Here is an 11657-nt window from a genome sequence, read left to right as displayed (position 1 = left end):
AACAATAGTACTTCCGGTATCAAAATAAAGCTGATCTTCACCTCTACCAATACGTAAAGTAACACTAAATGATATTGAGCTATAATATATTTATTCTCACACATGTATTGCCAACACTGTAACATTTGGTCACCTATTACAATGAAGATGATGCATTTTGTGTAAATAAATGCAGAAATACATTAAAGATATGTGTTTTGTTTTAATATCAACTTTTATTTTTGTATTTATACATTCATTTATTTATTTCCACATTAATGAATTTTGTATTGTATTTTCTTATTCCTGTTTTTTCTACTGTATTTATGCGTTTATTTGATTTTTTTTTTTTTACTTATGTCATGTTCCGTCCTGCTCGTTGTGTGCATAAAGGTACAAATTAAATCCAAATCACATCACAGCAAGACCTATAGTTGGGCGTTTATTGGTTTGAAAACACATTGTTGGCCCAGAGGTCTAAGGATTTTCATGCAGGAGCTTGAGGTTCAACACACCCGGTGGAAGGTGTCTTGTCTTCTGCCATGTATCCCCACCACTTTTTTTTTACAAAGTGACGCCCATTTGGGAAGCATTTCTTTGTCCTATGTCAATCTTATTCATACCCTAAAATAGCTAAATATTAAGAAAACTTGTATGAATAGGAGGAGTGTCCAACACATATGAAACTGGAAACCAAGTTTCTACTTTTGTCCGATAGGCGGCTTCTCCTAGACAACACAGATCTATATATTTGTATTGCCCTATAACTCTGGGAGTTTATGTTATGAACCACAGCCCGTTTTGTATGAAGGTATATCAACATATTTATGGTGAATAAAAACTCAAAAGATCTATCCACAATCAGTAACAAGAACTTGTTTAGTACTGCGGCATGCTGGTCACAATGCTGGCCAGTAGGAGGGGACATAGGATAGTCCCAGAGAGCGCGTGCTTGAGTGTATCAAAATCCCGAAACAGACCAAAGCAAAAGACCACAGATCAGTTACTTGATCACAAGTAAACTATTGTATTTGCTCTATCTTTCTGTTTTTTTAAAATTATTACTGTTTACTAGTAGTAGGATTGTAAACGTATGATGTAGTACTCTGGCTCAGATTGGCTTATTTGAAGAAAATGCACTTGCAGGATTCTTGCTGTATTGAACGTGTATCCTCATCAGGGCCGAATTCACCAACATTGGGGGGGGGGGGGGGGGGGGGGGGGGACATATACTTGAAAAGTATCCCATGTGATAGTGAATTTTTATATATTTTCCTTTAGAATGGCAGGAAATTAGTATTCAAATTTTGATTGCATTTTTGGTCCCCCCCAATGTTGACTTCACGGCTATGGCCTTGATCCTCATGGTGGATTGCACTGAAAGTCTGTAACTGTAAATCGCTATGGATGAAAGCTAAATGAAATGTATTGTACAATTGTAGTGTTGTGACATCATTTTAGTTTTAGTCTTATAATGTGAGTAACAGGGTTGCGTTTGTATGAGTGCCACACTCCTTCAAGAGTGACAAGATTGGAAATATATTACAAATAAAAGAGAGGACTTAGTGCTGGTCTACCCATGGTAGTAGTAGCACATGGCTTGCTAAATAATGTCCTTTCCACTGTATCATGTGACAACAGTTTTTTCACGTGATTTTTCACAGTTTTTTCACTTCCTCTGCCAAGCTAAAAAGGTTTCGATAACAGGGTTAGGCGCATGTTGAGGGACACACCTTCTGTGCAAAATTACTGTTATTTAAAATGTGTTTATGATTTAACACATTTACAAGAGACATATATCAATAGTATGAAAAAAAGTAAATAAAAACCCTATTTTAAATGTTCACCAAGAAGCTGGGACAAGAGAAAAGGGCCATTTTAGAGTTCGAGAGCTATTTGATATTTTAAATAATATTTTGAAACCACTTTTTCTACAACTTTATATGCATCTTGTCTCAAAACAAGTATATTTAACACAACAAGTGCATGTTTTAGCTTTTTGGGCATGGATTATTAGATTTGTTTATGTCCTACAATTCTACAATTCTGGAATGACCCATGTAGTGTTTTTTTTATAGCATTGTTACAAATGTGTCTAGATTTGATTATAAACTATGCACTGGATGAGATCAGGCCTGGGAGGGACCACACAAGAAGCCCACAGGAAGCATGTGGCTAATGGGTTTTAAAGGGATTTCTATATGTGTGTGCTACTCGTAACTTCCAATAACACCCCAGGTGTGTTTATTCATGATATACCAGGGTATAGTGTTCTCACCTGCTTTCCAGCTGACCGGGCCTGGTGGGCTGTTGACTGTAATTGGGGTTGGGACATCTGGTGAGGACTGGGGAAAACAAATGAATTGTGTTGGATTAGATTACAGCTGGTTTTCTTAGACACAGGGGGTTTATGAGCAGCTTTGTCTGGCAACTGGGTGCCTCCGGACTGTCTGAGCAGTAGTTTTCAGCTCCCCACTAATTACCTTAAGACCCCTCTACACTTAGTTTAAAATGTAATGTAAAATAAAATGTCCAGTTGCCTCATTCAGTATTAAGGTATACATTATGTTGATATTTTCACCAAATGATTACTTATTGTATTGTGCTGCAGCTGTATTATATTCAATTGTGTTGTACTGCATTGTTCATACTCAGTGGTGTAAAGTAAGTAATAATAATTACATTTACCGAATACTGTACTTAAAATGTTGAAAGACTTGTACTTTACTTTAGTATTTCAATGTTTTGCTACTTTAGTTTGGACTTCTACCCTATTTCAATTGAGATGTAAATTGTGTACTTTAAGCCCACCACATTTATTAAATACTTGTAGTTACTTTGATTTTGATTCAAGATGTGAAATGTAATCAACACTTAAATTACATTTAAGTTACACCTGGAGTAACATTCACAAGCTACCCTGTATAGGATTAGAAGCAATTAAAATGAGCTGCACCTTTACCAGCTTTGATAAACACATGAATGAATCAATAGTTATAACAAATAAATATGAAATATATGATTCTGAAATGAATTTTGTACTTTTAACTGACTAACATTCTGATTTCAGGACATTTACCTGTAACAAAGTATTTCTACACTCTGGTACTTTAATTAAGTACTAGATCTTCTCCAACCTCTGTACTGTGTGTAACGTCATCTGATTCTTTGTGAATGTATCTGCTCGATGATTGATTACTCTGGTCTGACCAATGCCGTCAGTTCACAAACATTTGCGCTTGCAGTTGCTAGAGAAAAGAGACATGTTTGAGGCAGGCAGGGCCTCGGAACAGCACGTCTAGACGGGGTAACGGACACCCTTACAGAGATGGGCTACTTCGCCCAAAGAGGAAGAAGACGAATTTGAACTGTGTAGCTACAACCTGGACTCGGTGTGGTGTTTCTGTACGCTCATATGCAAGAGTTATTTAATGTTTAAAATGTGGGAGATGGTGGCGTTGCCGATAGCGAGCTCTCCCTTCCTGTCGTCTATGACAAGATGGCAGCAATGCAGGCGAACTGTGCATGGTATGGATTTATAAATCCATAACATGTTCAGAGAAGCCCTGGATTATATCTATAGTGACTCTATGTGAAGGTAAGTGGAGGAAATATGGCTGTCTATGGTGATATTTGTTCAGCCTAACATTTGAGACGACAGTCTAAATGTGACGTCATACAAAGTCATAACTTAGCTACAAACTTAGCTAGCCAGTTTTTTGCGGTTACATTAATCGTACGTAAATTAGTTAATATTAACTCTGTCCGGACTTTCGGTAGCGTTTATTAAAATAGTGGTGATTGTCTTTTTTGTTCGGCCAAACAGAGGTAGCAATGACGTTGGTGGTAATTAATGTGACTGCTTTGGACACTGTTGTGTTTTTAACACAGTTGTCACGGCGACCAGTTGGTTTTCTTTTTAAAATGTTGCTTTGATCATTAACTAGCTAACACCAGATTATTCTATAATTAGCATACCGTATATGGACAATTAGGACCGAGTGACCTAACTTGTGAGTACTGTATAACTTCATAATGTGTTAGCTTACACCTGGCTTCGCACGTCACCGAGTTGACCTTAGCAAAACAGTGCAAGACAATTTATCACTAATCAATCATAGCTGAGAAAAACTATTTTTTGTTCTTGTTGTTACAAAATTACACTCGCTTGATTTTACTTGGTCTAAATGTGTACAATATGTCTAGTAATGTCACCTGTTACTAACCGCTTATAAAACTGTAAGTGCAATTGTAAAGCGATATGTGATGGACCTCAATGGCTCACATATGTTTATCTTGAGACTGCGTAGTGAATTTAGTGAGCTACTTATCTTGCAAGCCTATTTCACGGTGTGCTTGTTGGTTTAGTTAAGTATTTTGGTTGATCTGCCTAATACCCGTTAATAAACACACTTGGATTCTTTGACCAACATAGCTAAAACAAAATAGTACCTTTCCATCTACTGGCAACACATCTGTGAGCTATAGATATGAACACAAACCGAAAGAAAATAGGTTTTACGATGCAAAATTGCAATTAATGTCATGTTAATCATACTCAACTATCTATTTATTTATTTATTAGCACAATTAAGGTGGTGGTTTCTTGTTTTAAAGGAGAGGTATACAGTCAATCGTTGAGCTCCCTAAGGAGGGTTTGGACATCACCACCACCGCCCAGCAAATCAAAAGTACCTTTAGCCCTTATGTGGCAGGAACCATCATGTTTTTTTTTACATGGTGAAAAAAAGAGAATTAAGACTTTGGCATAGCAGCTCTAATCAACTTTACTTTCCCTTCTACATGTGTCTTGTATGACAGCATTATTATGTGTTTGTAGCTCTGAAACTCATAAGATAACAGATAGTAGATATTTGTTTCCCCCCCATGTTAAACTGAAACTTTCCACTGGTTCAGCAAATACTGCACGGAAGTTTAGGTTGGTTTGGCTTATGCAACAAACTTGGTTTCAAGTACTGTCCTAAAAGTATAAATGATGGGGGCTGGCCTTTTTGTATTTTCATTTCTTATTTTTCTACCAAATATCTAGTTGTATTCTCTTTGATTGTATTGAACACTACTCTTAAAAGATAAGAGAGATGAGTTGTGAATACTTTGAACCTTTAGACAGAGTACAGCTCAGCCCGGTACTGTTATGTTTGTGTGATTACCTTTGCATAAAGAAACTGCTGTCTTCTGTACATGTCTCACATTATTTGGCTTATTAGTAGCAATGCAAGGTTGTGGTGGTAATACCAGTAATTCCAGGGGACACTGGACAGTCAACACTGTGTTGCCACTACATAAATATGTAAACGGTGTTTGCCATTACAATAATTGTTATTAGTTGGTGGTGTTGGTTGTTAGTACAGGAGGGGGGGTTGAGTGCTGTCATGCAGCACTGATGTGCTATACTTTGGGCTGCTGGTTATCTATCTATTACATTGCGGCCAACCTAAAGACTGATGCCATCCTCAGATGTGCGATAACAATTGTAATTGAGAGTTTTGTTGGGAGGGCACCATGACAAACGTTTTCAGTAACACAAGTGTTTGGTGGATAATAGCCAATTTCCCAATAAATAAACATCTGTTCCAGCACACAGTGCATAATTACCTTTCTGCATCCAGCGGTCTGGTCAGAGCCCCTGGATTTTAATGACACGGTTGATGCTTTTGTCCGGAAACTGGTGAGGGAAAAGAATATCTGGTTTATGGTCTATCGACCCTCTCTGCTTCTGTGTTCTTGTTTGGGTTAATGATAGGTGTAACAGTTTGTGCCTCCCTATGATCAATGGTTTGAGAAATAATATAAGTACTTGTTTGGGTGTCTTGTATTTCATTATGTGCAACGTGGTGACAGCTGTAATTCCATGCTTGATAGAGGATATAGACTGGTGGCTTTAATCCTAAATTGATGCATTTACACATTGCCTATAAATGAAACCTAACCTACATATATTTAAGGCATCTGAAATTCTAGTGACTTTATAATTTGTTCATGACAGTAAGCAAGACTAACCAGTTTCAGTAGGAATGAGGCATCTGTCTTCCTATCGTTGGCCCTTTGACTTTCAAATATGATTAGTCAGTGATTTGCAGATACATTTTTTTAAATTGGTACTCGCATGTCTAAGTATTATTGACTATTACTTCAGTATACCAGTATATTGCCTTTATACAGGCGCTAACCCGACAAGTAGAATGCTTCTAATTTACTACCAACTTTACAGTCGTTACATGCTACATTCAAAACTGCTTTACAATCGTAATCATCAACGACGATTCCAATTCCCCCTGCCCCCACCTCGACGTAAGCGTGACGTATGCGGTGCTTTTGCTCTAGCCAGACAATTTGTTGGTACTTGAAACAAACCGGATTCCGGAGCTAATACCTCATTCACACCAACGCAACTCCGGTTCAAGCTCCGTGCTAGAGCTTTTCAGGTTCAGAACCGGTTCTTCGGTTTAGCTCCGGCTCTTTTCACACTGCCCAGAGTCCGACTGGTGCTGCGTCATTGCGTCATCGTTTGCGTCATGACGTAACCGTTTGCGTGCCTGCTTCATAAAGCCAAACCGCGCGGAAACTCCTCACAGCTCACACCGACAACAACAACAATGGCCGATTGTGCTCCAGCTTCCTCTGTACCTCTTCGGAAGACCAGATTCCCAGTAGGTAGCTGGTCTCTTCAGTGGACCACTGCTGCTTGTTAAGTTTCTCCATCGTTGTGTACAAACTGGATAAAACGCGGGCTTTTTGTTGTTGTTCAGGAGTTGATCCCGCCCCTGCCCCCGCCTCGACGTAAGCGTGACGTATGTGGTGTTTTTGCTCTAGCCGGACAATTTTTTGCTGCTTGAAACGAACCGGATTCCGGAGCTAAGAGGCTGCTCCGCTGCGGTGTGAACAGGAAAACCTGGTGCTTTTCAAGCTCCAGCTCCGAACCGGCCCTGAAACACCGTTGGTGTGAATGAGTAGTGTGAACTGAGGTGGTTGGACTGTGAGTTAGGGAAGCAGCCCCTGCATGACAGGGATAGCAACAACAAGGAGTTCAGTTAAAGCAGGGGTGCCCAACCTTTTTTGAACCGAGAGCTACTTTTAAAGTTGCCAGTCTGCCGAGATCTACCAGTCCAAATAGAGAGACGTAGCCATTACTGACAGCCTACTACCAGGTAAATACACACTTCTACTTGTATAAAACTGACCTTTGTACGATTAATACTTCATAAAATACTGCAGATCCTTTATCTTACCTCGGCTCTTTCTAATCTACACACATACAAGTATTTAACTGAAGTTACACAACAGTGTTGTTGATACAGAGTTGGAGTTTATTCACACGTCACTACAGTGGGTAATGTTTTCAAGAAACATTGAACAGTGCTGCCACATATGACACAGGAAAAAAAGAAAAGACGCTGAACCCTTTCTTTGCTATTATATAAAAATAGTGTTGCTACAAAAGTATAAATGAGGCTTACTAATAAGACAACTCAGATCTGAAGCTACACAGGAATCTGCTGCCAAAGTGCAATAAATAAGACAAAATTAATAGAATCAAACCCTTTTTTGTTGCATTTTAGTAGAGTATACAAATAAATGCCTTTTAATAGGATGCAAGCAACACTAGTTTCTTAACCTGAATTGATAATAGACTATAATCAATTTAAGTTTGCATTCTTATACCATTTTGTACAATAATTATAATGACTAAGTTCAAACAAACTAAAACTCACAGCTGATTAATAACGGTATCTAACTTGAGTTTTTATTATATCAAAAACCTGTTGAAATGCTACTGTTATTGTTGTTGTTTACTGTCCCCAAAAGCGCGTCGGCAGCCTCCAGGAATTCTTCTTTCACAACTTCGCCATCTTTGAAAGACTTCATGTGTTTCTCAAGAACGTGACTGACACGATAAGATGCTTTGGTAGCAGCCTTGCTCTTGTTGTTGGGCCTGGTGAAAATGGACTGCTGTGCATTTAGCTGTCCTTTCAGGCCCCTCCCCTTTTGGAGCGTAGGGCAGAATTAGGAGGGAATTCCGTCTCGTAGCGTTTGTGCACTGTTTTGAAATGCCGCTCCTAAATTACCCTTCTTCGATAAAGCCACGCTCGCCACGCACTGCCCACCAGCCACGCCCCGACACATGGGGTCACGCCGGCCAATCACAAAGCTTTGATGCGTTCAAGTGCATTATTCTGGCATAGGAAGATTATGTTATAGGACATTAACGATAAAACAGAATATTGTTGTTCTATTTTTAGACACATCTCGCGATCGACTGGGAATCTCCCCGCGATCGACCGGTCGATCGCGATCGACTGGTTGGGCACCCCTGAGTTAAAGCATACTGAAATCTGAATTAAAAAAACATCTAAAGCATGCTAAAAGTGTATGAAGATACAGTATTTTAGGCTAATGATTTTTAGAGATGTCATAAAACACATTGATTATGTTTCCCTGTACACAAATGGCTGTTTACCATGAATGTAGATTGTCTAACAAAATGGATGTTACAGAAGGCTACATATTGACCAAGATGAATGTTGCTGCTACTCAACTATAGAACAAAGAAACAAAATGCACTGATGATTAATTAATTTCATAATGTCATTGCCAACAATGGGCTGTGTAAGTTTCTCAAACCGAACATAGCCTCATATATTTAACAACAAAATGATTTATAATGAAAATAAAACATATTACATTCTGCAGACTCAAATTTAAGGATGAAATACATTAATTAAAACATGTGACAACAGTGCTAGATGCACAATGTTGCTTGTTCTTTATTTAAAAGGTTAATGGTTATATATATTTGCACACATATTTTTATATACATTTGTTTTTATATTCGGGATTGTAGGAAACGGTATTTCGATCTCTGTCTGTATACACAAACTGGAAGATTGACAATAAAGTTGACTTTGACTAAAGAAATACAAAAATAAATTGAGTCAAACATTGATGAACTGGACTAGGCCTCTGTTTTGTGCAACCAAGCCATCTAACAGAATGTATGAAACTAGATGATATCACCCAAGCTGGTCGCACAATCATTTTGACTTTGACTAAAGTGTGAATGCTCAATGTGTTAATGCTAGTGGTGCACGATAATTATCGGTCCGATATTAGGAATTATGACGTCATCCCGATAAACCCAATAAAAGTATTAATAGCCCCGATAATATACAATATATTTTTTGGGTAAAAAAAAGAAAATAATACTGCGGTGTGGGTGGATTGGGATGAGGGGCGCTTGTTTTTCACTCGGCTCCTCCCGTTTTGCCAGTACTGTGGTATTAGTGGTTTAGGAAGAGGGGAGTTTTTCACAAATCCAGCGCTCCCTAACTCATTTGCCTTTTTGAAAAAGGCAAGAAGTTTGCCAGAGACGACCCCAGGGTTAGTTTTGTTCATAGTAGTAATGCTCATGTCATTTGCTCACCACTAGTCTTTTTTTTACCACCAGGTGTGCAAAAACTACAGGTACATTTAATATATATATATATTATATTATTATCGGTTATCGGTATCCGTATCGGTCTTGAGAAGCAGGAAGTTATCGGTTTCAAAAAACCAATATCGTGCATCCCTAGTTAATGCTGTATCATAAGACAAGATACACTCATCACAGCAACGCTATAACTTTTAGCCGTGAAGCCGAGACGCATGGCTATGAATAGTTTCTACAGCTCCTAATTATCTTGCAATAAGTGTTTTGTGTATGAAACACTGGTCCGTTTTTAGGTCCTAAAACCTCTTAACTATAATAATAACTGATGTAAAAAATATTTTGGGAGAAGCGATGTTGTTGAGGTGCCATATTGGACCGCTTCTATTTTAAACAAATGATTAGTGTCTCACAATGACACACCATTCAGCTGAACCTTTGCTTCACCGGACAACTCAAAAAGTAAAGATAAGATCTGGTTTTCAGGTGGTTCAATGTTAACATGAGTGTCAGATCCTTGATACATATTGAGGAAAACAAATGGAGTGTAAAGATAACTTTGTTTTTTGTTTAGTTTTCCCTCTACAACATGGTGTGACTACCATCACCTGTTCATCCTCTCACCTATTGTGATTATTTCTGTCTTAAGGCACTTTTGTTTTTTCTATCAGAACCATTTGTTCATTGAGGACAGGTGTCCAGTGTTTATTTTCATCTTAGTTTAATTTTCAGAAGACCACGGTCAAAAGTTCAACCGTTAGCAATTACTTGGCAGCTCAAGGTTGCTGGACGGTTCTATAGCTTTGAAGGCAATGCGATGCCACAGGAGGAGCCTCACAGCTGACCAAAGGAGTATCTGGCTTCAGATGGTAATAATAGCAGCAGCTGCCATACTTTTAAAACAATAAAAGCTGTCTACTTCACATCCTTCTGTTAGACTTCTCCTGGCCATACAGTTATTTTATTTGTTCGACCAGGGACATTAACTAATGCCCAAGTTACGTTTTGTAAAAATTAAATGTGGGTGTTTTATTACACTAAACTGGTATTCAAATCTGAAAATGTTGAATTATCAGTTTGCAGAACATTCAAAGTGCAGCTTCCTCTGTCTTGGGACTCTGGCACCAGACAGATTGCTCTCCAGACCAGACAATTAACATCCCATTTTCCCCCGGCACTGAGACAAAAGTCAGAGTAAATTAAGTATTTCATGTCAAGTCATGAAACATTTGTGGAGGAGCCATCAAAGATACTTTGCTGTAGCTCTGCAACATAGATTTATTTTTTACCCAAATGTTTTATTTCATTTAGGAAAGTCTCAAATTGTACCCACAGTGGCTATAATAAATAATAGAGGCAGGGTTCTTAAATTACAGGCCACACACTATAAACGTAGGCGCGTTAGCAACTCCCCAAACAACAATTAAGCAGATCCCAGTCTACACTTGGGAAGAGGTCGGGTACTGTCTTAATTAAGGTCTTACAAATGAACAAGGCAACATATTCACTTCCACAGCTACCTGTAATTTAGAGTGTCCAATTCATCCAACATGCAGGACTGTGGAAAAACCATGAACATACAGGAAGATCATTCAAAGCCCCAGCCAGCTACCATTACATTAGAATGAAAAGCTGTTAACATAAATGAAGTGAACACTATTAAAGATCATTTGAGCTGTCTAGGTTATAAAATGTAAATATTTGTGTCACTGTGGTGTGCTTCCAGGTTAGACAGCCACAGCAATCATTTGTTGCTGTGACAGTGTGGCCAATTTTTATTTCCCCATGGAAATATGCAATTCTGTTTTCCATTCACGACCAAAATGTTTGCCCTATTTGAGAAATTGTTTTGAAAAAAGAAGATGGTAAACGGCGTCATCAAACAGTAATGTGGCTGTTTTTGTCTAAAGAGCTATCAAGGGAATGGGTTGACCTTATCTTACTGCTCAGAATAGAGTCAAAGGGGTCGCTCACAGCGTTAGTGTTATCACAGCAAGTGTGTTTTCCATCAGTGGTATTTATTTTAGGCGACTCTGCGGGGCATGAACAACCCACATCTGGGACTGTCTCTGTATTGTCCTTTTAAGTTTTAGATTTCTAAAAACTGATCTCTTTTTACTGAGCTAGGGAAAATAAGACATTATTATTTACAAGTGTAGTAGCAAAACTATGTTATTCAAACACAGCACTATTGATTCATTTTTTTCTAATTGGATTATTAAATGTAGGT

The 11657-nt window shown here is 38.3% G+C and overlaps 1 protein-coding gene across 4 annotated transcripts in view; it reads left to right on the top strand.

Moving 5' to 3' along the window:
• The first annotated feature begins 3198 nt into the window (after positions 1-3198).
• The window catches only part of hipk3b (homeodomain interacting protein kinase 3b), a 42667-nt gene continuing 34208 nt past the window's right edge, over positions 3199-11657 (top strand). Inside the window, exon 1 of one of the 4 annotated variants that reach the window (XM_034201320.1) lies at positions 3199-3577. In XM_034201320.1, the coding sequence (XP_034057211.1) occupies positions 3505-3577 (73 nt within the window). In that variant the 5' untranslated portion in view covers positions 3199-3504. The remainder of the gene's footprint in view (positions 3578-11657) is intronic. The other 3 variants (XM_034201324.1, XM_034201323.1, XM_034201319.1) reach the window with 3 other exon arrangements.

The sequence above is a fragment of the Gymnodraco acuticeps genome, unplaced genomic scaffold (assembly GCF_902827175.1).
Source record: "Gymnodraco acuticeps unplaced genomic scaffold, fGymAcu1.1, whole genome shotgun sequence".
Lineage (NCBI taxonomy): Eukaryota > Metazoa > Chordata > Actinopteri > Perciformes > Bathydraconidae > Gymnodraco > Gymnodraco acuticeps.
The sequence above is the reverse complement of the archived record's forward strand: the minus strand, read 5'-3'. Positions and strand labels throughout refer to the sequence as shown.